We start from the raw sequence: 27,372 nt of genomic DNA, 5'->3' as shown, positions 1-27,372 counted from the left end.
TGATCGCTCATTCTGTTATCTCGTCCTGAATGAAATAATAGTCAAATAAAACCCTCTCATTTCACTGAGGGGTCCCCCGAGAGCCTCTTGAGGGGCCCTCAGGGTCCCCAGACCCCACTTTGGGAGCAGTTGGTCAGGCCCACCTTTACAGGCTGCGGTAATGATGCTTGTTTGTCCAACGGTCTGTAAATCACACCGACATTAGAGCTGTCACAGGATCCACTGGAGACACAGCAGACCATCACTAATACCCCCAAACCCTGGAGACGCTCCTCTCCGGATTAATACCACCAGCCAAACAAACAAACAAGACATTCAGTGAGGCTGCAGAGGAGATAAAAGTAGTTTTAAACCAATACAGACCATCTTTAACGGGACACTCTGGAGGTACACAGCAGATCATTTAGGGTAAAAAATGTCCAAGGAGCCTTAAATGTAATGAAAAACATTTAATTTCATTTTAAATAATTGGATCTCTCTGGCCTCTGCTGTGGGACGGAAAGATTTCCATAGCTCACATCCTGAAACAAATGAAGATGCTTACTAACAGCGTTACTAATAAGTGTAATTAGCAGGCGTACTGGACTGATTTTAGATATGACGAGCAGTGTGGAATAAAAATGTAATTGTCAGGAAGACATTTTAGCCACATTAGCAGCATACCTCTAGGGCAGTCAGTCAGTCAACTAGTTTTTTTCCAAAGATTCTCTATAAGTAAAGACACATTACACGCACTAATGGTATGAAACGGTGCACACTTCCTGTTTCCTAAATGGGCGCAAACTCATTTGAAAGTTAAATGACTACAGAGGGTTGATAAACAACTTAACTTAATAACTTAATTACTGAAAACCCTAAACTTTGTCTGGATTTGTCATGCAGAATTCATTTTTTTGCTTACTTTATTTTCTGTTCTTTTTCAATTATCAATGTTTATTCCAGTATTTTTAGTTGAATTAGTTGGTTTCTTCAGAGAGGCAACACCTCCTCTCTCTCAGGACTGAATCCTCCTCTTCTCCTCGGCAGCGTTTTGTCTTTATTCTCTGCGGCGTTCTTCACTCATTACAGCAGCTTTACTGGGAGACGAGCAGCTTTTATTGGCACTGCTGCCTGTAAAATCGGTCCTTGCCGGCCGAGAGACTAACCTTTAAACTGAGAGAGAGGGAGAGAGGGTTTGTTAGAGGAAAGATGGACGTTCAGACAGTAAACAGGAAGCAGTTCACCAATACACACACTGTCATTATTTCACACACAGGACCACGGCAGATAGACACATTTTCAGCAGTGAGTGTGTGTTATGATATTTATTGGGAAGCGACGGCTCCTTTAACCTCACCCATCGACCGCCCAGCGCTCCCATTAAGGCTGACTGGGATGTCCATGGGGAGAGAGAATGTGAGAGAGAGTGTGTGTGCGTTTGTCTTCGAAGGGGAATCTTTAAAAGGCAATAGGTTGTTTCTTGGAGTGTTTATGGGCTGATACCTCCATCTGAGTGCTTGTATGTGTGCTTTCATAGTGTGTATTTACAGTGAAGTGTGTACTGTAAGCAGCCAGGGCCTTAATTTAGCTCATCACAAGAGAAAATAAGGTCTGTTATTATTACTACGTATAATTGGTCATATTTCAGTAAGAATCCTCCTGTTTACTGTTAATACAATTTTTACCCTTGTGCATCACTAGGGACATTTTAGCTTTTTAATTTTCCATATTTTTGATAACTTTGGCTGTGTTAAACATATGGCTTAACTTTTGGCAAGGGTGTCATTTTCGTTTTCCAACTTTAGCTCCTAATAAGTCTATAATAAACTGTGTAGCCAAAGTACAGACACTAAGATCCTTAAAGGGATAGTTCCCACCAAAAATCACCAAAATTTGGTGCGAGTTGCCCAATGTTGGAGATATCGGCTGTAGAGATGTCTGCCTTCTCTTCAATATAATGGAACTAGACATCACTCGGCTTAAAGCGCCAAAAGAATATGTTTGAAAAACTCAACAGCAATGTCCGTTTCTAGAAATCATGACCCAGTTACTTAAGATAATCCACACACCTGTTGTGGGCAGTTTCATGTAAGAACTATTTTCTTTCTACTGAACTACACCCGCAAACTGTATCACCATGCAGAAGGAAGCTTGTGGACATTAGTTTATTGCTAACTGATACCGCTAGCTCACCTGAGCTAGCTAACATTACAGCTCAGCCGAGGAGGACCCCATTAATGTTTACATCTTGCGCTGTCACGAGTACGCTTTCTTCTTCTTCTTCATCTTGAGTAACCAGGTCATGATTTCTGGCAAGAGACATTGCTGTTGAGGTTTTTCATCTATTTGATTGCCGCTTTGAGCACCACAAGCTGTGTGCCATCTAGTTTCATTATATTGGAGAGAAGGCAGACATCAGCAGCCGATATCTCCAACATTGGGCAACTCACACTAAAACAATCTGGACTGATGAATAGCATTACAGGTAAGTGTGTATTTTTGACTTTTGGGGAGGAACTATCCCTTTAAATGCCTGCTCAATTAACAACAAAGCACTTCTTATTTTGACATCATTACAGAAAAGAAAATAAGACTTTCTCTGCTTAACTGAAACCTGGCAAAATCAAGAGGATTACATGACACTAAACCAAGCCACCCCACCCGGCTATGTTTACATCCAGAAGCCCCGCTCAAAGGGCCGTGGTGGTGGGCTGGCTGTAATACACCGAAAGGACTTCCTGGTCAAAGCTTTCAGTACCCAATGTCACCTCTCTGGAATGCCTTGCGTTCAGTCTAACTGGGTCGGCTCCACTTCTTATTGTCTTTATATACCGTCCCACTAAAGCCTCCACCACCTTCATGTCTAAGCTATCTGAGGTACTCACCTCTATCTGCTCCAGGTCTCCTACGACGCTCCTCCTTGGAGACTTTAATATCCATGTGGACTCCACCAGCTGCACACTAGCCACCGAACTTCTATCTCTACTGGACTGCCTCAACTTCACACAGCATGCCCAAGGTCCCAGGCACACAAAAGGTCACACATTGTACCTTGTGTGCTCCACTGGCACTACACCCCTCCATCCAAGCTCTTTCCAAAGCCAAAACAAATTATTACACCATCCTCTTTGGAAACCAGCAAAACCACTCCAGACTCAAAGCACAATACCTCTACGACCTCCTCCATCCATACACCCCAAACCGAAACCTTCGCTCCTCAGACACTGGCCTGCTCTCCATTCCCCACATCAGGCTCTGTACCTTCGGAGACAGAGCCTTTAGTGTGGCAGTCCCATCAGAATCAGAATCGGAATCACAAAGGGTTTTATTGCCGTACGTTTTTAAACACATACAAGGAATTTGTTTTGGTGTTGTTGGTGCACGTCACACATTCTCTAAATGGAATATTAAACAATATAAGTATAGGTATAAGTATATCCCTCTGGAACACCCTCCCTACAGATATCCGAATGTTACATCCCTGGACATTTTAAAAAAAACTCCTGAAACACCACCTGTTTACCACAGCCTAAAACCTCCTTCAGCTTAGCCACAGTAATTCTGTGGCTAAAAGTGTACTTGGGTTTCATGAAAGGCGCTATATAAATAAATATTATTAAAGCTATAGTGCGTAGTTTCTGTCGCCCCCATGAAGAATTCTAAGTAATGACAACAACACTGTTGGCGCGTCCACATGATACAAGCCTTCCGTGATTGCGCACCACACACACACATATACACACACACACACACACACACACACACACACACAGTTGCTAGTAGCCAAGGAGGACACAGAGGATAAAAAAACATGATGGACTCTTCAGAAGAGGTAATTATCTTCACTTGAGCTTCTGCGCGGGAAAGTTACCGGACGCCACAATCTTCTGAACATAGTCATACTGAGAAATACAGAGAGAGTTGTGTGGAGCTGATAGTCTTAGTTAGCATTGTAGCAACTCATTTGGCAATGGCTTGAATGTAACGGACATTCATTAATATCAAAAAGTTACGCACTAGAGCTTTAATTGCAGTACTTTACTTGGTTACATTCACCACTGCACATGATACATGTTTAGCATGATAACATGTTATTAGCATGTCATAATCAGCATTAGGCCTGGATATAAAACCTCAACACTTCTCTCAAAAACGGTCAAGTAGTATGTTTTTATTAGGGCTGTCAAAATAACGCGTTAATTTCGATTAATTGATCTGAGAAAAAAATATTTTTTTTTATTTTATTTTAATAATAATTTAAAAAAAATAACGCAGATTAATCCATTCCATATTGACGTTTGACCCGGAGCCGTTCTAGCCACCATTGGACTGTAAAATGAAGGAGGGAGACGAGAATGTTCTGCCTGGATCATTCATTGGAACATTTACTTGTAAAAATCTTCTTCCTGCCAACCCTGGCTACCAAAATCTGGTGCCACTGATATGTCTGCGCTTCTCTCTGATGCTCTGAAACACAAACACCGCTGCACACAACGCTAGTTAACACTATACTCAACAGCAGCTAACGTTAGCCTACCGCTAGCTAGTAGCTGGATTAACGCTAAACGGTGTAAAGTGTGACTGTGTTTTACTGTAGAGGATTCAACACCGGGATGTAACAATCTGCAGCTGCTGTCGGAGAAACAACACAGACGGTGCGTTCAATGAAACTGGTAAACTACAGCCTCGTGGTGCATTTGAAGTTATTGTAAATGTCATTTTCCCATCTGATGGTTCAACAGCAATTTACTAGTGAAATAAGTTATTGTTGTGATTTAATAATAATGTTGTTATACATTATTATTAAATCATTTAATGTTGACCATATGGCCTTAGCAATAAACAAGCCATTCTTTAATTTCACCAACTGTTGTTTAGTACCCTTTTTTTTTCTTTTCTTTTTTTACTTTCTTAAAAAGTATCGGTTCAGGCACCGTTAATTATGTATGCGATTAATTTTGATTAATTAATCACAGAGTATGTAATTAGTTAGATTACATTTTTTAATCGATTGACAGCCCTAGTTTTTATAAAAAATTTTTTATCTCATATCTTTCCCAATTTTAAACAATTTTATTTTGGCAAACCTACTGTTTGGTTGCATGTGATAAGACAAGCAACAACAACAGATGAACTGAGAAGATTGATTTTGTTAAACAAAAAGCATCATAGAAAAACATATTTCTCAACTAATAGTATTGCCTATTGCCAAACTAAGTATTACTTACTTATTATTATAAATAAGTATCACTCAGGTTATTGTTTCCCAACGATGTTAACTGCTTCGTGTTGCTGGCATGACAAATAATTATCTTTACTGTAGGTTGTATTTTAAACCAAAACAAAAACATTGAATGAAAACCCACATCTGTTGAACATATCAAAGTGATTTTTGGCACTAATTAGAGTCTGGTTGAGTTTCCTGCGTCACTTCCCTGGGCAGAAGGGGCAGGAGTTGTTCTTGCTGGACTGCAGCCAGACTCTGATGCAGTCTTTGTGGATGGTGTGGGAGCAGCTCAGTGGGTGACGGCTGTCTGGATCCACGTGGTTCTGACACATCAGGCAGAGTTTACGAGCCCCGACAGTCTGACCTCCACCTGCCGCCGCCGCTCTCTGCGCGGGAGGCGTCGGCCTCTGGATAGGGCCCGGGTGCGTGGGCCGGCTGATGGGCCCCGGGGCCGACCTCTCGTTCTGGGCCAGCTTGAAGCCGACCTGCTCGATGACTTCTTCCATGGACATGCCAGCCAGCGTGCCGCGGGAGCTCTTCACCTGCTGGAGCAGAGACGTCAACTGAGCCCTGTTGCATTGTGGGAACCGAGTCCCGAGCTTCTCCAAGACTTTGTCAAGTTTGCCGGCGGGGGCAGAGGCGGCAGCGGCGGCGGGAGGCGGAGAGGGAACTACAGGAGGGGACGGGGAGAGATTGGGAGGGGGAGTCACCCTTATTGGAGGTCTGATGTGGGGCTGGAAATGAGGCGGAGGCAGGTGGAGAGGCTGGTGCTGGGGTGGGAAAGGGGGTTGGAATTGGTGTTGGGGTGGCGGGTGGTGGTAGCGAGGCCGGTACTGGGGATGGTGAGGGGGCTGGTACTGGTAATAGTGGGGGTGTCTCTGGGGAGGGATTGGAAGAGGTGGGGGCATGAACTGGGGATGGACCAGTGACTGCATCACCTGGTTGAATCTCAGGTCAGCCTGTGGGAGGAAAGAGAAAATAAGTTAAACCCCTTGAATGCTGATATTCCTCCACCTGAGATCCCCTCAAGTAGCTTCAACATTATAATACGCATATTTTGATCATTGTTTAAGTCATTTTTTAAACAAAAGATTCCAACGGCTTTTTAAATCGGTTGTAATTCAAGTATCTTTGGACTGTGCAACATTGTCCACAATGCTCCAACATGTCCTTGTAGTTCTAACAGATGTTGAAGGAACATATCGTGAGTCACTTTGAACTAAAGGCTCTGTCGAGTTAATGTTATGTAACAATCAGAGATGTTGAAGATAAAGCTACCACGGTTTAAAAGACATGACGGTTCACAAATGTATATTGTCTCAGGGTGTATGTCATCATATTCGCCAACTGTATGTACTATATAGTACCAGAATACATGTCTGCATCTGCTCACTCCAATGATTCAGTAACGTTACATCCTGTCTGCACGGAGTGAAATATTCAGATGCTGGTGCTTACCATGGGGATCTGCGGCAGAGACGGCACGTTGATCCTGGGGAGGGACTCTAACTCTCGACCCTGCTGGAGCTGCTGCAGAACCTCCCGGAAGCGGCTCTGGAGATCGGCCTGGTTCCTCCGGACCAGAGCTTCATTCTTCTCCCACTTCTGTCTCTCCTGAGGGTACTGGTGCGGGAACTCCCCCCTGAGCATGTTCAGGTACTGACCCACCTGGGACAGGTAACCACAAAAGGTCAACGTCCTCCAAGTCGGGACAGTTATGCATGTCTACCATTTGTTTTTATACCACAGGATTTAGATCAGGGTTTTTGCAGGTTCCACCAAGTCAAATGTAAGACATTTTAAGACCTTTATGAATTAAATGTAAGACCTATATCACAACATCAACTGAGCCAGAAATTCAGTTTTTTTTTCAAGCCAAGTATCACTTAACTTGCACTTCCCCACAGCTGAAGATTAAAATCTGTTTTACGCCTGTGGTACAATCTGAAAGAGACTCGCGCCAATAACACGGGAGCTGATTGGTTGCAATAAAAGTTACATGTTGGTCTCATTTGTCGTCGTAATACAGCAAAATTATATTTGGACTAGCGAAAGAAACTACAACACCACGGAATGAAAACAAAACGAGTATAATGAGGTAGCGTTACATGGACGTAGGAAAATTAAGACCTGGTTAAAATTATTTAAGACCTACAACACAATACTTGAATTTGAGGCTTTTTAAGTCCTAACATTTTGATTTTGAAATTTTAGACTTTTTAAGACCCTGCGGAAACCCTGCGGATGGAAGTGGACGTCTGTACCTCTCTCAGCCAGGCCTCGATGCGAGCCATGGCGACGTCCCTCTGCCTCTCCACGGCAGCGATCTCGTCTTGTAGGGCCAGCAGCTCGGCCTGCTGCGCCTCCTTCCGCACTCGCTCCATGTCCTGCCTCAGCTCGTCCAGCTCCTCCTGCCACCGCCGCTGCTCTTCGCTCTGCTCCTCCGTGAGAGCCGTTAGCTTTCTCTCGCTTTCCTCCAGCTCCTTGGACAGCCTGGAGAGGAGGGGGAGGAAGAGTGGGCGAGTGAGTTCTTACTATCCTGTTTGTTTGTTCGTAAAACTACAACAGCAGTGTGACTGAAGTGAAACTTCTTATATCTTCTGAGATCCAGAACTTAGATCATTCTTTACGCACACACAAAAAAAAGTATCCTACATTTCAAATTTAAGTTTTAATCATGCTACATAAAGATTATCCCAACAAGTCTTTCAAACTAAACAACAAAATTGGTCATTTGCTATTGCTAGCATTTGAAATACGATTTCGTTATTGAAAAATGTAATTAACGATTTTAAATGGCTCTTATAATAATCACAGTATTCGTTTTATAACCTTATAGATTACATCGTGTTAAATTTTGACTGGTTTCTTACTTTTAGACTAGCCCACGTTTAAAGTTCTGTTTAAACGTCACGGAAATTAGACGTTAGGAAACATCCGTAGTATTTAGTATCTCTAATGTATTTAAAGGTCCCATGGCATGAACATTTCACTTTGAGGTTTTTTAACATTAATATGAGTTCTCCCAGCCTGCCTATGGTCCCCCCCCAGTCGCTAGAAATGGTGATAGGTGTAAACCGAGCCCTGGGTATCCTGCTCTGCCTTTGAAAAAATGAAAGCTCAGATGGGCCGATCTGGAATCTGCCCCTTATGATGTCATAAGGAGGAAGGTTACCTCCCCTTTCTCTGCTTTGCCCGCCCAGAGAATTTGGCCCACCTATGAGAGAGAGACATCATGGCTTTCAAAGGAGCAAAGTGGCAGTTGGTCAAGGCCACACCCCCACCCTCCACCTTGCCCCCCCTCTCTCCTCCTCAATAGCATTTAAAGCTACAGACACAGAAATGTCACATCCTAAGGAAAGCTCATTGTGGGACTGGCTCTAGTGGCTGTAATTTTTACCAAGGCTGAATTTCGGGAAAGAGACTTCAGATACAGTATTAGGGGACCACTAAGGTCTATATAAAAGAGACTTCAGATACAGTATTAGGAGACCACTAAAGCCTATATAAAATAGACTTCAGATACAGTATTAGGGGACCACTAAGGTCTATATAAAAGAGACTTCAGATACAGTATTAGGAGACCACTAAAGCCTATATAAAATAGACTTCAGATACAGTATTAGGGGACCACTAAGGTCTATATAAAAGAGACTTCAGATACAGTATTAGGAGACCACTAAGGTCTATATAAAAGAGACTTCAGATACAATATTATGGGACCACTAAGGTCTATATAAAAGAGACTTCAGATACAATATTATGGGACCACTAAGGCCTATATAAAAGAGACTTCAGATACAATATTATGGGACCACTAAGGCCTATATAAAAGAGACTTCAGATACAATATTATGGGACCACTAAGGTCTATATAAAAGAGACTTCAGATACAGTATTAGGGGACCACTAAGGCCTATATAAAAGAGACTTCAGATACAGTATTAGGGGACCACTAAGGCCTATATAAAAGAGACTTCAGATACAGTATTAGGGGACCACTAAGGCCTATATAAAAGAGACTTCAGATACAGTATTAGGAGACCACTAAGGCCTATATAAAAGCATCCAAAACGCAGCATGTCATGGGACCTTTAAGGGGCACAATATTTATTGCCACTTCTGGAAGGCTTTTATTGTGAAGCAGGTGCAGGCACGCAAAGTACACAGAGGTGCTATTCGGTAGTACTCCCCTATGGTTAACTTGTTGCTTGATGTAATTTTTTAATATCAGATTTTTTATATTTGGTGTAAATAAAGGCTGGTTGCAGTTCACAGTTTAGGGTTGAGTGTAGAAAAGGGTTCGAAAAGTTACATAATGAAAAGATATTACTGGAATCAAACACCGCCTTCCTTTGCGTTTTCATTCATTGATTTCCACTGTGTTCTTGGTCTGTACCTGTTCCTCTCCTCCTCTGCTCTGTTCTTCTCTGACATCATTTCCTGTTTCTTGGCTAAGAAGTTCTTCCTGGTGGCTTTAGAGTTGTTGAGCTGCAGTTTAACTCGCAGAGACTCCAGTTTGTCCAGAAGAGCCTGAAAACACAGTCACAGTGGGATTGTGGAATACACTTCTGTTAAAGGGCCACAACAACAACTCTGCAGAGTACCGTCACACGGTCCCACCTGGTGCTGGCGCGTGGCCTCCTCCTTCCTTTTCTGCACTTGTTGTTTGTGTTTCTCGTGTGCCACCCCCTCCTCGTCCTGCTGCTTCATCAGAGCGTCGTACTGCTCCTTCAGGCTGGAGCTGTACTCCAACATGGCCGCCACCTGACTTTCCCAGTCCGCATCTGTGTTGACGCCGCAGTCTTCGGTCGCGCTGTCCGTCTGCACAGCCTGCATCTTCTGCAGCAGCTCTGGGACAGGAAACAGAACCAAGGAGACAAATGTCTCAGTCAGTAAACAAAGAGGGAAACATCAGAAAACATTACAACGATTTTAAGACTGACTGGATTCTTCACACCGGAACGGCCACTGAGGCTTTCGGTTTCGGCCGCTATTCGACATGTTCACCTATCGGTAGGATTGGGCATCGAGAACTGCTTTCGAACTTGGAATCGTTTCAAAAAAATTACGATTCCAATCATTTGGATCGTTTCGAATCCGATCGGTTTCAAATTTAACACACGCAGGTTTTGGTTTGCGTAGCGACTGCCGTACTTCCAGGCACTTGTTGTGTTGCATCCATGGACGGTCTAAAGTATGGCTTTATTTTACGTTGAAAAAAGCCTGGTAACACTGTAAATCACCACTGAATCAAAATAAGAAAAAAAAAAAACTGTTTCAACTCCACCCATCAAAGAATCGGAAACGAGAATCGATAAGAACCGGAATCGAAAGGAAGAATCAGAATTGGAATCAGAATTGTTCAAATCAAAACGATGCCCAACCCTACCTATCGGCAAATAAGACGACATTCACCGATGTCTAATGTTCAGCCGTTGTGTCGCATCAATATTGCTCCGACTAAATGTTGTGTTGGTTTTTTGCGGTTGGTTGAAGAAGTCACTGGCTGGACACGACTCTGGCATGACGATGGTTTGTTTACAGATAAAATTGTGGGAGTATGACCAAAGATACTCTATACTAAAGATAGCCTATTACAAGCTGCGCCACTGGTATGAAAGTGTACGCACTTCCTGTCTCCTATAAGTGCGTGCCCTCGTCAGAAAGTTTAGCAAACGTTGTGTGGATGGTTGAAAAGTTATAAATGCATGTACATTTTCTTTTGCTAAAATTAGATATTAACAGACAATTTTCTCCTGATTTGTCCATCTGAAAATTGTCACTTTAGTGTCAGGATGTATAGAAAATATGTGGCTTTTGAAAAATGGGTCCAATATTTAATTTGGTGACTATGGGGCGACAGAATCGGTCAGAATTTGTGTTTACATTCACTATCCCTGTTGGAGTCAATAGACCCAGGACTTGCCGCTAGTCTAACAAAGAGACGTGGCCGCGGTGAAACCCACGTGACACAGATACAAGAAATGATCAGATGATTTATTATCTGTATTTTGCATTCACCTCACAGTAGGAGTATCATGACCACAATCTGATACATGTGTGACTGACTTCCTGTTTGGTTTCCGGGGAAGATGTCTGATTTAATACACTTCTCAGGCGAGTTTGTGTCACTGCTATCATTTACCTTTAATAACAAGAAAGTAATTCAAACAGTATAAGATATGAACTACTTTTACTCAAGTACTTTACAAGTACAAATTTTAGGTACTTGTACTTAGGGCTGGGCGATATGGAGAAAATCAAATATCACGATATTTTTGACCAAATACCTCGATATCGATACCGCAATGATATTGTAGTGTTTATTTACACAATGAGATTTCTGATAAATAATCATCAGTAATGTGGATATAATGACTAAGTGGTTAAAGGCAAATAATAGAACAGTTACAACAGTCTGGTAAGTTCAGAAAATGACATCACTTTACTCTAATGCGGCCTTTAAAACCAGGAAAAGACAACACTTATGCCATATAACGATATGATATCCGAAATCTAAGACAATATCTAGTCTCATATCACGATATCGATATAATATCGACATATTGCCCAGCTCTACTTGTACTTTACTTGAGTGTTTTCTTTTCATGCTACTTCTTACTTCTACTCCACTACATTCATCTGACATATTTAGTTACTTTGCATGTTCGGGTTAATAATTCAAAATAAAATCAACAAATAATTGATGGGGTATTACCAGCAGCGTAAGAAATATTCAGATATTTTACTTCAGTACAAGTAAACTAACACCACTGTGATAATGCGTATATTTTGATACTAATGGTGATGCTTTTGTACTTTTACCTAAGTAAAATTTTGAGTGCAGGACTTTTACTTGTGACAAAGTATTTTTACAGTGTGGTATTAGTACTTTAACCACTGTTACTCCTTTTATAAACACCGACATGCTGTTACCTTCCACGGTCATGTTTGCTAACGCTAGCTCCAGGTCCTCCTCCTCCAGGTCGTCGTCGTCGTCCTCCTCCTCCTCCTCCTCCTCCTCCTCCTCCTCCTCCTCCACCTGGGTTATATTTCGGACTTCATGCTTTTCTTGTTCCGATGGCATGTTAGCCGTTTCCCCGCTAGCAGCCATGCTACCATAAAGTACACAAATGAAACAGCAAGTAATCGGCTGCCTATCAGAGCCGATATAAACACCACGTGTTAGCTAAACAGCTATCTGGTGACGGAAACGGTAACTCTCAGCATCTAAAACGTTATTTAACCTAACAGTTTTAGCGGTATTAGCTGTTGTTTAACTCTACTTTACAGCTGCTGCCGCCGCCGTTGATTTGCTAACTACGCGGAAACGTAAACGTGTGTGTCGGTGAATATGATCCGGCTGAAACCACACAAAGATCATCTATAGTTTTTTTGTTTTTTCTTTGCTTCAAAACAAACTTTATTAAACATTGCAGAACAGTGGATTAAAAAAAGGAGCACACCAATTAATATATACACCCCCAAAATAAGAAGGAGGTTCTCTATGTGCTCTGACTCTGTGAAGTGCTCTATGTTTAGAACCTACATCACACCCCTGTATACTGCTCAATTGTGGTCTAACTATAAGAAAAAGAGTATGCAGAGACTCAAGGTAGCATACAATGATGCAGTGAGGCTGCTGCTCCGTGTCCCTAGGTGGCATAGTGCTAGTCATTTGTTTGTGTCCACTAGAGTGCCAACTTGTGAGGCACTTTTAAGACAACTGATGTTTAGTTTTATGTGTCGCCTGGACAAGTCAGAGAACCACATAATTGAAGCTCTAGTCAGCCCTCTGAAAAGCTGTTATAGATACACTTCTAGGTTAAGACGACATTGGTGCAATAGCTTGTATATCCTATAGGCTAATATTCAATTGTTATGTATTATTGTATATCCTACAGGCTAAAATGCAATTGTTATGTATTTTTATATCTCTTTTTTATACTATGTATATTGTATTATGTGTTATATGGACCTGTGTCTGCAATAAAGCTTTATATGAATCCATTCATTCCAATATGACTGAAATCGGTTGAATGTATTCAATCTATTGATTCATGTAGACCTACTTTAGCGTGTTTTACTTCTTGGTATAGCCTAGGTATACCAAGTTAGAGTTTTTATAAGATAAATATGTAATTCGATCCCTTCCATCTGCTACTTTCCCCCTTGAGGCCATTTTCCCAAAATAATAGGCAATTTTGTGTTGTGAATGATGAATGTAAGACTAGTGAATATTGTAAACGTGGCTGTGTTTTTATAATATTACTACTGTTTTAATCAAATTGGCCTTAAATTAATCAAATCATTTAATTATTTATAACTAAATAGTTCAATTCACATTCATATTTATCGATTTATTTAATTATTTTTGTTATTTGCTTAAAGAGTGCCCGACTCTGTGCAGTACTCTGAGTCGTCGTCAAACTCGCGGTGCCTGGAAAGCGCGGCAGAGTGAGACCTCCTCTTTTTCCCCCTCCTCTCTGGCTCCCATCAGACAACCCATCAGACGCAGCAGAACTCCTGTGGTCATATGACAAAGCTGGGAAAACCTCCTGACTCCCCCCCCTCCTCGCTCTGTCAGTCGACTGTTTTCTGTCTGTCGCTGGATGTGTGTGTGTCTATATGTGTGTCCGTTAGCTAGCTGTTAGCTATCGTCACAATCAACCGCAGTAACTACGCGACCATGGCGGACACAGCCAGGGACCCTCCACCGCAGCACACCGACTTCCATGAGCTTGAGGACGGGGAGGACCTGTTCCCGGAGCCTACTGCCACACTAGAGGTGAGGAGGAAGAGGAGGAGGTGATGAAGGGAGGCCGAGGGGAGCTCTGGCAGGCAGGGCGTGATGCTTCCATCTGACAACAGATGGAAACTTAGAGGAGAGGGTGCAGGCACGGAGGAGACCTTTAAAACGGTTATTTTTTTGAATGGGGTTTGGTGTGTGTGCGGATGCTTCTGTTTTATTCATCAGTGCACTGTCATCATTCAGCAAACATCCGTTTAAACAGCACTGGAAATGCTGTGTGTAACAACACCAACTGTGGCCTTCAGAGCCACAGTTACAGGAGCCCAGTGGGGTCATATTTGCGCAGATAAAAACGCACAGTAGGTGTGTTTGATCGCCGTCAGGTGACAGTCACACACAGGTGTGGGGGTGATGCATTCAGGGCCGACTGAAAAAAACGGACAAACACCAATAGTGCAGTTCAGCAGATTAAAGTCCTTTCTTTGTTGTTTTTTTGAATTAATTAAAGACACCGGTTGAAGTTTTGAAGTTTAATTAATCCTAAATAATACTTTTATGGTGGAAGCCACAGAAAAATAAAGGGGGTAATCCAGCAGGTAGTTGTGACCTGACAGTGTTTTAACACAGTGTTAGGATGACTCTTAAACTACTAAGTTAAGAGTTAATTAAAAGGCTCAAAAGAACAAAAGGTGGCCAAATTTCAACTGCAACTTCTAGTAAAATGCAGTGATGCACACAACTGCATACAACTACTTTAAACTAAACACAGGCAGGGTAGTTGTACTGGATTGAATTTAGAGTGGGCTGGCATTCATAATATTTTGTCCATTTTGTTTTCAGAATATGGATAGAAAACCTCAGGGACATGTTTCAGCTTCTCAGAAACAATGATGACACATTGTATAAGGAAAATACATTGAATCAAAATCAACTTTATTGGCCAATCGTGTTGACGCAAGAAATGTTACCGATAATTCTCAACATATTTCCACAGAGTGCAGAGAACACATTTACAGCATGATACCAATGTTCCAAAAAAGCTGGTACAGGGGCAACAAAAGACTGGGAAAGTTGAGGAATGCTCAAAAAACACCTGTTTGTAACATTCCACAGGTGAACAGGTTAATTGTAAACCGGTGAGTGTCGTGATTGGGTATAAAAGGAGCATCCCCATAAGGCTCAGTCGTTCACAAGCAAGGATGGGGGCGAGGTTCACCACTTTGTGAACAATTGTGTTAGCAAATAGTCCAACAGTTTAAGAACAACATTTCTCAACATACAATTGCAAGGAATTTAGGGATTTCATAATCTACAGTCCATAATATCATCAAAAGATTCAGAGAATCTGGAGACATCTCTGCACGTAAGTGACAAGGCCGAAAACCAACATTGAATGCCCGTGACCTTCGATCCCTCAGGCTGCACTGCATTAAAAACAGGCATCATTATGTAAAGGATATTACCACGTGGGCTCAGGAACACTGCGGAAAACCATTGTCAGTTAACACAGTTCGTCGCTACATCTACAAGTGCAAGTTAAAACTCTACCATGCAAAGTGAAAGCCATATATCAACAACACCCAGAAACGGCGCCAGCTTCTCTGGGCCCGAGTTCATCTGAGATGGACTGACACACAGAGGAATAAGTGTGCTGTGGTCTGACCAGTCCATATTTCAAATAGTTTTTGGAAATCATGGACGCCATGTCCTCCGGGCCAAAGAGGAAAAGGACCATCCAGATTGTTATCAGCTCAAAGTTCAAAAGCCAGCATCTGTGATGGTATGGGGGGGTGTTAGTGCCCATGGCATGGGTAACTTGCACGTCTGTGAAGGCACCATTAATGCTCAAAGGTACAGGTTTTGGAGCAACATGTGCTGCCATCCAAGCAACGTCTTTTTCAGGGACGTCCCTGCTTATTTCAGCAAGACAATGCTAAGCCACATTCTGCACGTGTTACAACAGCGTGGCTTCGTAGTAAAAGAGTGCGGGTATTAGACTGGCCTGCCTGCAGTCCAGACCTGACTGCCATTGAAAATGTGTGGCCAGTATGAAGCGCAAAATACGACAACAGAGACCCCGGACTGTTGGGCAACTGAAGTCGCCGTACATCAAGCAAGAATGGGAAAGAATTCCACCTAGCTTTAACAATTAGTGTCCTCAGTTCCCAAATGCTTATTGAGTGTTGTTATAAGGAAAGGTGATGTAACAGTGGTAAACATGCCCCTGACCCAGCTTTTTTGGAATGTGTTGCATTCAAATATTTGAATGAACATTTGCCAAAAACAAAGTTTATCTGTTTTAACATTAAATATATTGTCTTTGTAGTGTATTCAATTGAATATAGGTTGAAATAAGATTTGCAAATCATTGTATTCTGTTTTGATTTACGTTTTACACAACGTCCCAAATTCATTGGAATTGGGGTTTGTACATGTAGATTGAAGATATATAATAATGTATATGGTGCAACTAACAGAAAGCAAGATACTGACCTGTTAGTTTGGCAGAATCTACTCTCACTATTATTATATGCAGATGATAAGAAAGTTGTGGATGAAAGCGAAATCCTATTGAAATCTAAAAGTTTTGTTGTAGATCAACACCCAAATAAGTAAAGCAGCACCTGGTTTAATGTAACACAGCATGACGATAACATAGGGCTGGGCGATATGGAGGAAATCAAATATCACGATATTTTTGACCAAATACCTCAATATCGATACTGCATCGATATTGTAATGTTGACTATTGGTGCTTTCACAAAATATTGACACAATGAGATTTTTGATAAATAATCATCAGTAATGTGGATATAATGACTAAGTTGGTAAAGGCAAATAATAGAACAGTTACAACAGTCTGGTAAGTTCAGAAAATGACATCACTTTACTGTGATGTAGCCTTTAAAACCAGGAAAAGACAACATTTATGCCATATTGCGATATTACATTATCTAAAATCTAAGCTGATGTATAGTCTCATATCACGATATCGATATAATATCGATATATTGCCCAGCTTTACGATAACATCAGAATTTCCCTTGAAGAGCATCATGTATATGTTTCTCCATGAATGCAACACATACATATATAACACCTGTTTTAACTGCAGTCGTTCATTCATACTAGTTAACCAGGCTTCTTGTAGGACTGTAGTAGGGGACGAGAGCACTGCTGCATTTCCTTCTTTATATCACAGCATCTGTTCTGAACGTCAAAGTTTTCGTCAAGTTTTATTGGTTTAGGCATTTCAAAGTAAACTTTTGTTTATTACTTCCACCAACATTAAAACAAGTTTGGTTCAGCTCACCACATTACAAGGAGAAAGATGTTGGCACCTAAAACCAGAACTACATACTGCTAGTGATAAATACAAAGGTGTTTTTGGGTGAACTGACCCTTTAAGATTTGAGCTGGCAGACAGAGTGGAAGAGGAATGAGACCTCTTTTCTGTGAACAACATCTCACATTATCAGTTTCTCAGTTAAAAAGTTGCTTCTTCAGCTGTGTCGTGACTTCAGCTCAGAAACACACACACACACACACACACACACACACACACACACACACACACACGGCTGTTTTTCTGCTTTTGTCATGTCAGCACTCGGGATTTCATTCCTGGTGATGAGTGTCACAACAGCACTCTTTAATGACGTGTGTGTGTGTGTGTGTGTGTGTGTGTGTGTGTGTGTGTGTGTGTGTGTGTGTGTGGGCGTTTAACTATATTCGTGGGGTCCAAAAACTGGGAGTCCAGTATACTTGTTGGGTCCCGACAGCTTTGTGGGGCCAAAATGCTGGACCCCACAACTTTAAAGGGCTGTTTGAGGGTTAAGACTTGGTTTTAGGGTTAGAATTAGGTTAGGGTTAGGGTAAGGGTTAAGGTTAGGCATTTAGTTGTGATGGTTAAGGTTAGGGTAAGGGGCTAGGGAATGGGTTATGTCAATGACGGGTCCCCACAAAGATAGTGCCCCAAACCTGTGTGTGTGGGCTTTACAAGGACTAATAAACATATGAAGGATTATAAACACAGTCACTGACACTTTTAAGATGGACTGGGGTCAAGTGGAGTGTTAAAATATCTTTGACTCCTCCCTTTTCCTTCTTTAGTGTCTCAGTTTGCAGAATCTCTTCTGATTTCAATGTACACTCAGTGTCCAGTTTATTATGTACACCTGGCTAAAACTAAAGCAGTCTAATAATACAGTCCTGCAATAAATCCTCCTTCAGGTTATAATGTTCAGTTTGTGTTGAAACGGTTTCAGAGACCTGTTGATTCGACTTGTAGTGCTGTTGTTTATGGGTGGGGAAGAAATATTTTCCGTGGCAATACTGTATCAATCGTCAATGTATGACAATTACATTGACAAGTTGTTACAAGTGAGATGAACAAACGGAGAAATGCATCTTTTTAGATTTTTTTGGGGACATAATTTGAACTTGGGAAAAATTTGAAGTTGGAAAAAAGGTCAAACTTTGCAATATATCGCAGAATATTGCAATATGTTTAAAATAGAAATAATATCGTTTCGTGACATAAGTATCGTGATATCGTATGATGAGGCCTCTGGTGATTCCCACCCCTACTGTTGCTGCATTTTACTCTGATTATGTGGTCAAATAAGGCACCAGGGCGCCACATGTTAGTTTTGTTAGTGTCAGCATCATTCAGCTCTGACATGAACTTCCTCTTTTGTGTCCTCATGTTCCCAAAGCTATTTCCTGCAGAGAACCATGCTAGCAGCTAGCAGTTTTTTTTTAACACATTAGGGCTACATTGTTTCCTTTTCCTTTTATATTTGCTAATTTCTCTTTTGTTTGTCTTTAATGAATTGCTGTAAGACCGGTTCATAATTCTGCACTTGGGCCCGTTTGATCGATTGAACTCTTGGTTAGACGTTTACTGGGTGTTTGCAATTGAGACTTTTGTGTTAATTGATCATTGCATTGTAAGTAAAGTTGGGTAAGTAAGAGATTCATAATGCCTGGACTCGTGTGTGTGTGTTTGTAGTGTTTCCTCTGACCCCTCTCTGTGTGTTTGCTGACTAAGGAGGGGGGAAGCTCTTCTCAATCATCACTCATTTCCTCTTCTCTCTCCCTGCATCCTCTCCTTTTCCTATCCGCTCAGCTAAAATCTCTCCATCTTCCTCTTCTCTTCCTCGACTCCAGCTGTGAACGGGTCAATGAGTTTGGCTCTTCAGATGTGTTTTTGAAGCAGCAGGTGAATGTTTCATTCAGTGTTTCCTCCCCCCTTGTCACGCAGAAGCTGACCAGAGAAAACAGAAAACTCGTGTGTGTGAGGTAGAAAACTCTCTGCATTGTTGGTGGATGTCGATGCAGTTGCATCATTAAGTTTTGCTTTTTTAATTACAAATCTGTCCATTTTAGTCTCACTCTGATTACCGAACGCTCATACATGCACTGTATAGTGGGGGGATGGAGTGGGGTCACCAAAGAGGCGTTTTCTTCTGAGAGACGTTGTGATTGGTGGATAGGATATGGAGCAGGGGACTGACAGCGACATAACCAATCACACTATGACAGATGCTCCACTTAGCACCAACTGCAATGTTTATTTGTGTGTGTGTGTGTGTGTGTGTGTGTGTGTGTGTGATAAAGTTGCAACACACTCTGTACATGTGATTCAGTATCTGTTGACTGCTACATGCAGATGAGCAGCAGAGAAGGAATTTTCTGCAGTGTTTGTGTTGTTTACCAGCCAGGGGTTTGGTGCCTTGCTAAAGGGCAGCTTGGACGTTGTTGCAGGATTTTGAATATAAAGAAGTGGTTTTCAGCTGTTCTTTCACCTTTCCAGTCATGCAGTGAAAAACATTGGCACTGCATTAAAAACGTATAAGGGCTGCGTTTGGTGGCATACTCCTAAATTTACATAAAACTATGAAAAATGATCCAGGATGTCCAGTTGAAGGAGTTTGAAGATGATGAAAGACTTCAGAGGTTTATAATCCTGTGAAACAGGATTTTACTGCTTTGGAAAGTTGCAATAATTGTATCCTTCATCTTTGTGATTGTCTTGTAAACAGTAGAAATAGCAGCAATCATGTAACAAAGTGATCAACCAGGAATGTGAGCGTGCACATATTATATATAGGGCTGTCAAAATAACGCGTTAATTTCGATTAATTAATCTGAGAAAAAAATAACGCGTTAAAAAAAATAACGCAGATTAATCCATTCCATATTGACGTTTGACCCGGAGCCGTTCTAGCCACCATTGGACTGTAAAATGAAGGAGGGAGACGAGAATGTTCTGCCTGGATTATTAATTGGAACATTTACTTGTAAAAATCTTCTTCCTGCCAACCCTGGCTACTGAAATCTGGTGCCACTGATATGTCTGCGCTTCTCTCTGATGCTCTGAAACACAAACCCCGCTGCACGTGACGCTAGTTAACACTATACTCAACAGCAGCTAACGTTAGCCTACCGCTAGCTAGTAGCTGGATTAAACACGGTTAAAATACTGACAGCTAACGCTAAACGGTGTAAAGTGTGTCTGTGTTTTACTGTAGAGGATTCAACACCGGTAACAATCTGCAGCTGCCGTCGGAGAAACAACACAGACGGTGCGTTCAATGAAACTGGTAAACCACAGCTTCGTGGTGCATTTGAAGTTATTGTAAATGTCCTTTTCCCATCTGATGGTTCAACAGCAATTTACTAGTGAAATAAGTTATTGTTATACACTATTATTAAATCATTTAATTTTGACCATATGGCCTTAGCAATAAACAAGCCTTAATTTCACCAACTGTTGTTTAGTACCCTTTTTTTTTTCTTTTCTTTTTTTACTTTCTTAAAAAGTATCAGTTCAGGCACCGTTAATTATGTATGCGATTAATTTTGATTAGTTAATCACAGAGTATGTAATTAATTAGATTACATTTTTTAATCGATTGACAGCCCTAATTATATATATTATACATATATATTGTATAACGCTATGTGTTGCCAATTAAGTTGCATGGTGTTGCAGCAAAAGTTGACCCATCGTTTAACGTTTTAGTCGACAACCCTGTGGTTCTGCTATAGCTTCTGCCTCCGGACCCCCGCTGTGCAGACACACTTATTGAAATGAATAATGAGCATCAATATTTGAGAGTTACAAAAACCAATTAAATGTAGAAGAAAACCTTTCAGTGCTCTCTGAGAGGATAAAAGTCTGTTCCCACTGTGTGTGTGTGTAAATTAACCTAACGTAAGTTGTTTTCATGTGTCCATAGTGTTTTCATTTAGCAATCACAGTTGGTGTGTGCATGTTTTTTTTTTTCCCAGACATGAAGTTATTACCTCCGCTAAAGAGTTGTGTTTTTGAATCGGTTTGTCTGTCTGTCTAGGATTACAGAAACACTACTTGCTCAATTTTAATAAAACTTCATGGAAGGGTGTAGCATGGGCCAAGGAAGAACCGATTACATTTTCCAAATCACAGTGCGGATACACAAATTATTTTTCACTTTTGTTAACATTGATAAGATTGATTGATAAGGTGTCCGTGCTGCATTCATGTAGTGTCCGATTAATTGGGAAAAACAATTTTGCGACCGGGAAATTCACACTGCATTAACATTGTAAAATAGGGCATGCCTTGGAGGAGGTCTGCACTCTCTGAGTGCCCTTCTAGTTTATTCTGTTATTTTACTGCGTTAGCCTCAATTGGCCCCTAATTCCCCAGTTGGTGTTGATGGGCTCTATTCGTATTAGCTATTTGAGTTTACTATAGTGGTTAGCTTTAAATATTTGTATTGTTTGTTATGAACGGTAATGTAGAGCAATTTGCCGTTGTTTTACATTTCTATTATTATCCTCCAAAGCTAGTTATGAGAGAGCTTTCTTGTGGATTAAAGGGCTTTTGCTTTGGGAGGCACCATCCTCACTATAAATGCAGTTCAACAATCATAGATTTGCTTTAAATAAACTAAAATTCCTACTTTGAATGAGAGTTACTGTAATCTGTTAATTCTCTGCTGTACTAAAAGCTGCAACAGCCTGCCAATGCACCACCATTTCCATTCATTTTTCTGCGCTAAAGCATGAATGTGATGAGTACATTTCATGGAAATATGTCCGGTAATTTTCAAGATATCTTGTCAAAGTGTTGGACAACTGATCAGGCACAACATGCTGTGGTTTAATCCCGCAAACAGCCCTTCTGTTTCACTTCACTGGAATAAGCCCCCACAGACTCTGAAACTGCTGAAACGGAATTTTAATTACCACAATATTGTCATTATCTGGAATATTTGTGCCCCTTACTTAAACTGATTACACAGATCTCCCTCTGATGTCGGTAATGTAGAGTTAGTCATTCATTACTGATGTGCAACGAGCTGCTGCTGATCCATCAGTTTGTGGAGCAGCTGGCTGCTTCCTCGCAGCCAGACAGGAAGCTCTGTGGCCGCTGCAGAGCTTGCACTTTCCTTCTCCTTTAAGTTGAGATACTTCGCTGCTGTGACGTTGAACTGATGTTACTACGGACCTTAAAGGTGCACTATGAGTTCCTGCATGGTTTCAGCGCGATTTCAGTTTTGTCTCAAATCGTAGGCATCTCTTCTTGATCCGCTAGCTGCCTGCCCCCTGAATACACTGTGAAAAGGCCCGGTCTAGGGAGACGACACAGGGGTCGGAAACGTCAAACAAACACTAGGGGCACAGGCTGTGCACCAAAATACAACAAACCACGTTCCAGCCATCACTGACAAGATGGTTGGGGGAGGGGGTGGGGGTTAGTGACAGTTAAGGCAGCTAGACACCGGGCTGATAATCGGCCGTTGGACAGTCTGGCGAGGTCGGTGACTCGAGTCTTTTCGGTGTGTTCCGTGCCGTCGTCCGTCGGAGGGGCCGTCGGCCTTCATTTTGGCCGACCTGACTTGTTCAGTTGGAGACAGGGCAGTCGGGACTCACCTGAAAATGGCGAGCGGAATGAGCATGACTAAGAGCTGTTACACACCAACCAGACGGCCGACCGTCGGCAGAAAAGGCTGTCGGACTGATTAGTCGGGTCCCAGAGGTCCAAAAAAAAATGCCTCAAAACACACTGAGGCGATGCCGACTTGAGCGTACACTCTGCATGTGCGCGAAACGTAATACGTCTCTGTATTGTTTCCCAGAAAATGAAAACCGGCAGCTGATAGGATGAACGCGTCACGTGGGTCTTTTTTCTCCGGAAATTCACAGACAGACTGTCATGGCGGCTTGTTCAGAATAGGATCTCATATTGTACTAAAATAGTTCACCGAAACGTGTTTCTGAAAACATTTTAAGCGAGAAATAGGCCATGCAGTTGCTGAATCTGTCTTCATTTCAGATCGACAAAGGTCAGTTTAAAAGATTTTCGGCAGATTTTGAGAGGCTCATCCGCTCGCCATTTCCGGGTGAGTCCCGACTGCCCTGTCTCCCACTGAGCATGTCGGATCGGCCAAAATGAAGGCAGCTCCTCCAACGGACGACGGCACGGAACACACCGAACAGACTCGAGTCACTGACCTCGCCAGACTGTCCAACGGACGATAATCGGGTTGGTGTGTCAGGGCCCTAAGTCTCTCAAAATCTGATGAAAATCTTTTAAACTGACCTTTGTTGATCTGAAATGAAGACAGATTCAGCAACTGCACGGCCTATTTCTCGCTTAAAATGTTTTCAGAAACACGTTTCGGTGAACCATTTTAGTACAATATGAGATCGTATTCTGAACAAGCTGCCATGACAGTCTGTCTTTGAATTTCCAGAGAAAACAAACCCACGTGACGCGTTCGTCCAATCAGCTGCCGGTTTTCATTTTTTGGGTTGTTGCCCAAAAAGAGATTAGCAGATTACAGATTAGCGCCGCCTGCTGTTATGGAGACGTATTACGTCTCGTCTCTTCGGTGTGTTCTGAGGCACTTTTTTGACCAACTCAGACTCAGAGACTAATCAGTCCAATCGGTTAGCCGTCTGGTTGGTGTGTAACCGGCATTAGTCAGTTAGTCATGACCGTTACAGAAACATGGGGGGAGGAGCGAGCTCGCTCTGTTTTGTTTGGAATTTACTTGGAACGTCAACAGAAGTGACCATACAGGAACTCATAGTGCACCTTTTTAAAGGACAATGTGCATGTTCAGTTGTTGTTGAATATTTAAAGGGGGGTCTTTGCTACATGGATGCAGAATGGAGGACTTTTACTATAGCTGCATTAAGTACTATTAGTCTGTCTATGATTGATTACCCAACCAGACCTCCAAAAATGTATTCTTTCATTACTATTATTTTCCTTGTAAAAAGCTTTTTAGAAGATCTCGTCTGGTTGCCCTTTTCCTGCTTCACAGAGTGACATATAGTGTGTGTGTGTGTGTGTGCGTGCGCGTGTGCGTGTGCAGTCAGAACCAGCCAGTCTACCTGCTGAGGACATAAGCACCAACTCAAACGGACCAAAACAGGATTCACTGTTCGATGATGATCCAGAGGACCTGTTTGCAGGTACACACACATTTTTCACTCTTTTCTACTTTGTACTGCAGCTGCTACAATTTCCCTTGGGATAAATAAAGTTCCATGTTATTTTGTCTCTATATGAAGTAATACTGGAGTACTACTGCATATGTTAATAAAGTCGTCTCATAAATTTCCTCAAGTGATGTCACTTGAGTCAGCTTCGGTTGGGGCTGAAGACTACAAAAATTTTGAAGATTTTGAAAATAAATGAAATCTGGAGGTGTGGCGTTAGAAAGAAGCTATAGCTCATCTTTGCTGCAGGATGCATCAGCTGCTACTAATGCCGCGTTCTATTTACCTCGGAACTCGGATGCCGGAGCTGGGAATGACGTCATACCCGAGTTGAATGCGTTCCATTTAAAAGTCGGATTTTCATTGTTTTCATTAGCTCTAGCCCGGTTAGCTATTGTTAGCAATACCAGTTGATAACAACGCATTACGCCGTTTTTTTGTGCATGCAAACAGCGTAACAACATGTCCACAGATAGAAGTTGACCATGCCTGTGTGAACGACTGATTTAGTGACACAAATAAGACAGAAGTGCTTCTAACTTTATGTTACTACAGCTTTCACAACTGTTGATACAGGCGGCAGCCATGTTGGATTTTGAACTCTGGCTACTGCGAGGTTGTCCGAGCTCGGAAATCTGAGGTCAGGGGGCGTGTTTCCCGACTCTGACCTCGGAAAATCCGAGTTCCGAGGTAAATAGAACGCGGCATAACTTCTGACCCAACTGTCGGCGCTTGAGTTGCATTGTGGGTAATGTAGGCCCCAAGTTCTGACAAGGAAGAAGAATGCATGGAATAAAAAGAGGATATCTCTGGAAACTCATTTGTTTTTAAATGGGGATTCATCGATACCAGTGTCGGGTCCAACAGTCATAAAACTACTCCGATACAACCGAACCCGATATCACTTCATGAATCACTGCATATGCCGCTAGTTAGTATTACCCTTGGCAGCAGGTAACTTTAACTTACCGTTAGCTAGTAGCTGGCTTAAACACGGTTATAAATCTTAAAGCTAAACAGTCTTAAGCGTGGCTGTGTTTCACTGGAAAGGATTACAACACCGTGCAACAGTCTGCAGCTAAAGACATAGCTTAGCTTACCGGTAGCCTGCAGCTGCACTCTTTCAGACACCGTGGCCACTGCCGGAGTCTGAGATGACGGGGAAACAACAGTACTGGAAAATCCTCCTGCTTCCATGAAGTCACCGGTGTGGCAACATTTTGCCTTCCCTGTGAGTGAGTTATGTAAACAAACAACGAAGGTGTGTGGGCACCGGCAGGACTTGAAGTCCTCGTAAAGTCATAATGCATACAGGTGCAAATAATGCAATTATTTATTTATACAATAAAAGTAACTGTTTTTGGAACGGTATTATTACTGTAAGTACTCAAATTGGTATTTTGTATCGGCTAATACACAAACTTAAAGGTGCACTATGAGTTCCTGCATGGTCACTTCTGTTGACGTTCCAAGTAAATTTCAAACAAAACGGAGCAAGCTCGCCCCTCCCCCCATGTTTCCGTAACTGTCATCACTAACTGAATGTCACTAACCCCCACCCCCTCCCCCAACCATCTTGTCAGTGATTGGCTGGAACGTGGTTTGTTGTATTTTGGTGCACAGCCTGTGCCTCCTGTGTCGTCTCCCTAGACCGGGCCTTTTCACAGTGTGTTCAGGGAGCAGGCAGCTAGCGGATCAAGAAGAGATGCCTACGATTTGAGACAAAAATGAAATCACACTGAAACCATGCAGGAACTCATAGTGCACCTTTTTAAATACTTGTACTTGGTCTAAAGAAAGTGGTATCAGTGCATCTCTTTTTTAAAATGTCCATCATGAGTCGGACATGTTGTAGGAGTGCAATATTAAAATTAGACAAACATGGTAAAAAGTGCATTGTTGGTTTGCCGACACTTTATTATTTTATTGTTTGGCACAACACAGATGAAGAAAAAGAAACACACGAAAAGGCTCAGCATGTTTTGTAAATACTTTTTACGTTTTTTCACTTTCTGAATCTTTTTACTGAATCTATATAATCTAAGTTTATCAGATGTACATCACGGTATACACAGATATCAGCTGATATCACACTCACTCTCTGTCTCTGTTTGTCCTGTCCTAGAGGCCACAGAGGAGGTTTCGTTGGACAGTCCAGAGAGAGACGTCCTGCTGTCTGACGGCCCGTCGCCCGCCATCACCCCCATCACCCCTCCCACCTCCGTCCTCACCCCTCGCATCGGCCTTCACGACGACATGTTCACACACTCCTCCTTCGACGAGGTGAAGGCACTCAAACGCCACTGTTATTATTTTTACACAGGGCACCCCTGGTGTAATTGACATGATGTTGCACCTTTTTATTTAGTGTTTATTGCTAAAATATTAGCCCATTATTATGGTGTTTTTACTGAGATGGGCTGTGAAGCTTTTTACCATGTTGATTGTTTTAGATATTATCTCATTTGCTTTTGTGCATTTAAACACTCAAAAAAACAGATAACTCACTGATAACAGAACATTTGAAGACCTAGAATTCCCATTACTCATTTGTGGTGGCCCAGGAGGGACAATTGTTACGTTCTCACATGACGTTTTGACTTTTAAGTTTGTCTTGAAAAATGTTTAGTTGTCATTTAATGAGCTTTATATAAAATAAGATAATACTTTATTGATCCCCAGAGGGGAAATTCACAATTATAGTCTTCAGATACACATAAAGAGATAAGGAGAAAAAGTTTTCTCTGAAGCCTTCTTAAAAGGTAGAATATGATACACTTTTACATTAAAGTGTCTAAGAATCACTGGACCTATGTTATATATTTTTTCGTGTCGTTTACTTCCATTATCCCAAATGTTTCCAACAATGTTTAAACTAGAGGATGGATACCCGACCCGAGCCCGA

The 27,372-nt window shown here is 41.9% G+C and overlaps 2 protein-coding genes across 2 annotated transcripts in view; one reads left to right on the top strand and one right to left on the bottom strand.

The window, feature by feature from the left end:
* Nucleotides 1-3,286: 3,286 nt before the first annotated feature.
* On the bottom strand, nucleotides 3,287-12,568 carry rnf214 (ring finger protein 214). Its single transcript, XM_078251520.1, has 6 exons — nucleotides 12,146-12,568; nucleotides 9,830-10,059; nucleotides 9,606-9,739; nucleotides 7,471-7,699; nucleotides 6,665-6,874; nucleotides 3,287-6,165 (listed from the first exon to the last, which is right to left on the bottom strand). Exons 1-6 carry the CDS (start codon nucleotides 12,321-12,323, stop codon nucleotides 5,407-5,409), a joined length of 1,740 nt encoding a protein of 579 aa, XP_078107646.1. The 5' UTR covers nucleotides 12,324-12,568; the 3' UTR covers nucleotides 3,287-5,406.
* Nucleotides 12,569-13,745: 1,177 nt separating this feature from the next.
* The window catches only part of snx2 (sorting nexin 2), a 35,408-nt gene continuing 21,781 nt past the window's right edge, over nucleotides 13,746-27,372 (top strand). Inside the window, exons 1-3 of the mRNA XM_078251519.1 lie at nucleotides 13,746-13,997; nucleotides 24,341-24,440; nucleotides 26,593-26,750. Of these exons, the coding sequence (XP_078107645.1) occupies nucleotides 13,899-13,997; nucleotides 24,341-24,440; nucleotides 26,593-26,750 (357 nt within the window). The 5' untranslated portion in view covers nucleotides 13,746-13,898. The remainder of the gene's footprint in view (nucleotides 13,998-24,340; nucleotides 24,441-26,592; nucleotides 26,751-27,372) is intronic.

The sequence above is a fragment of the Sander vitreus genome, chromosome 5 (genome assembly GCF_031162955.1).
Source record: "Sander vitreus isolate 19-12246 chromosome 5, sanVit1, whole genome shotgun sequence".
In the NCBI taxonomy this organism is placed as follows: domain Eukaryota; kingdom Metazoa; phylum Chordata; class Actinopteri; order Perciformes; family Percidae; genus Sander; species Sander vitreus.
This window is presented reverse-complemented; position numbering and strand designations above follow the sequence as displayed.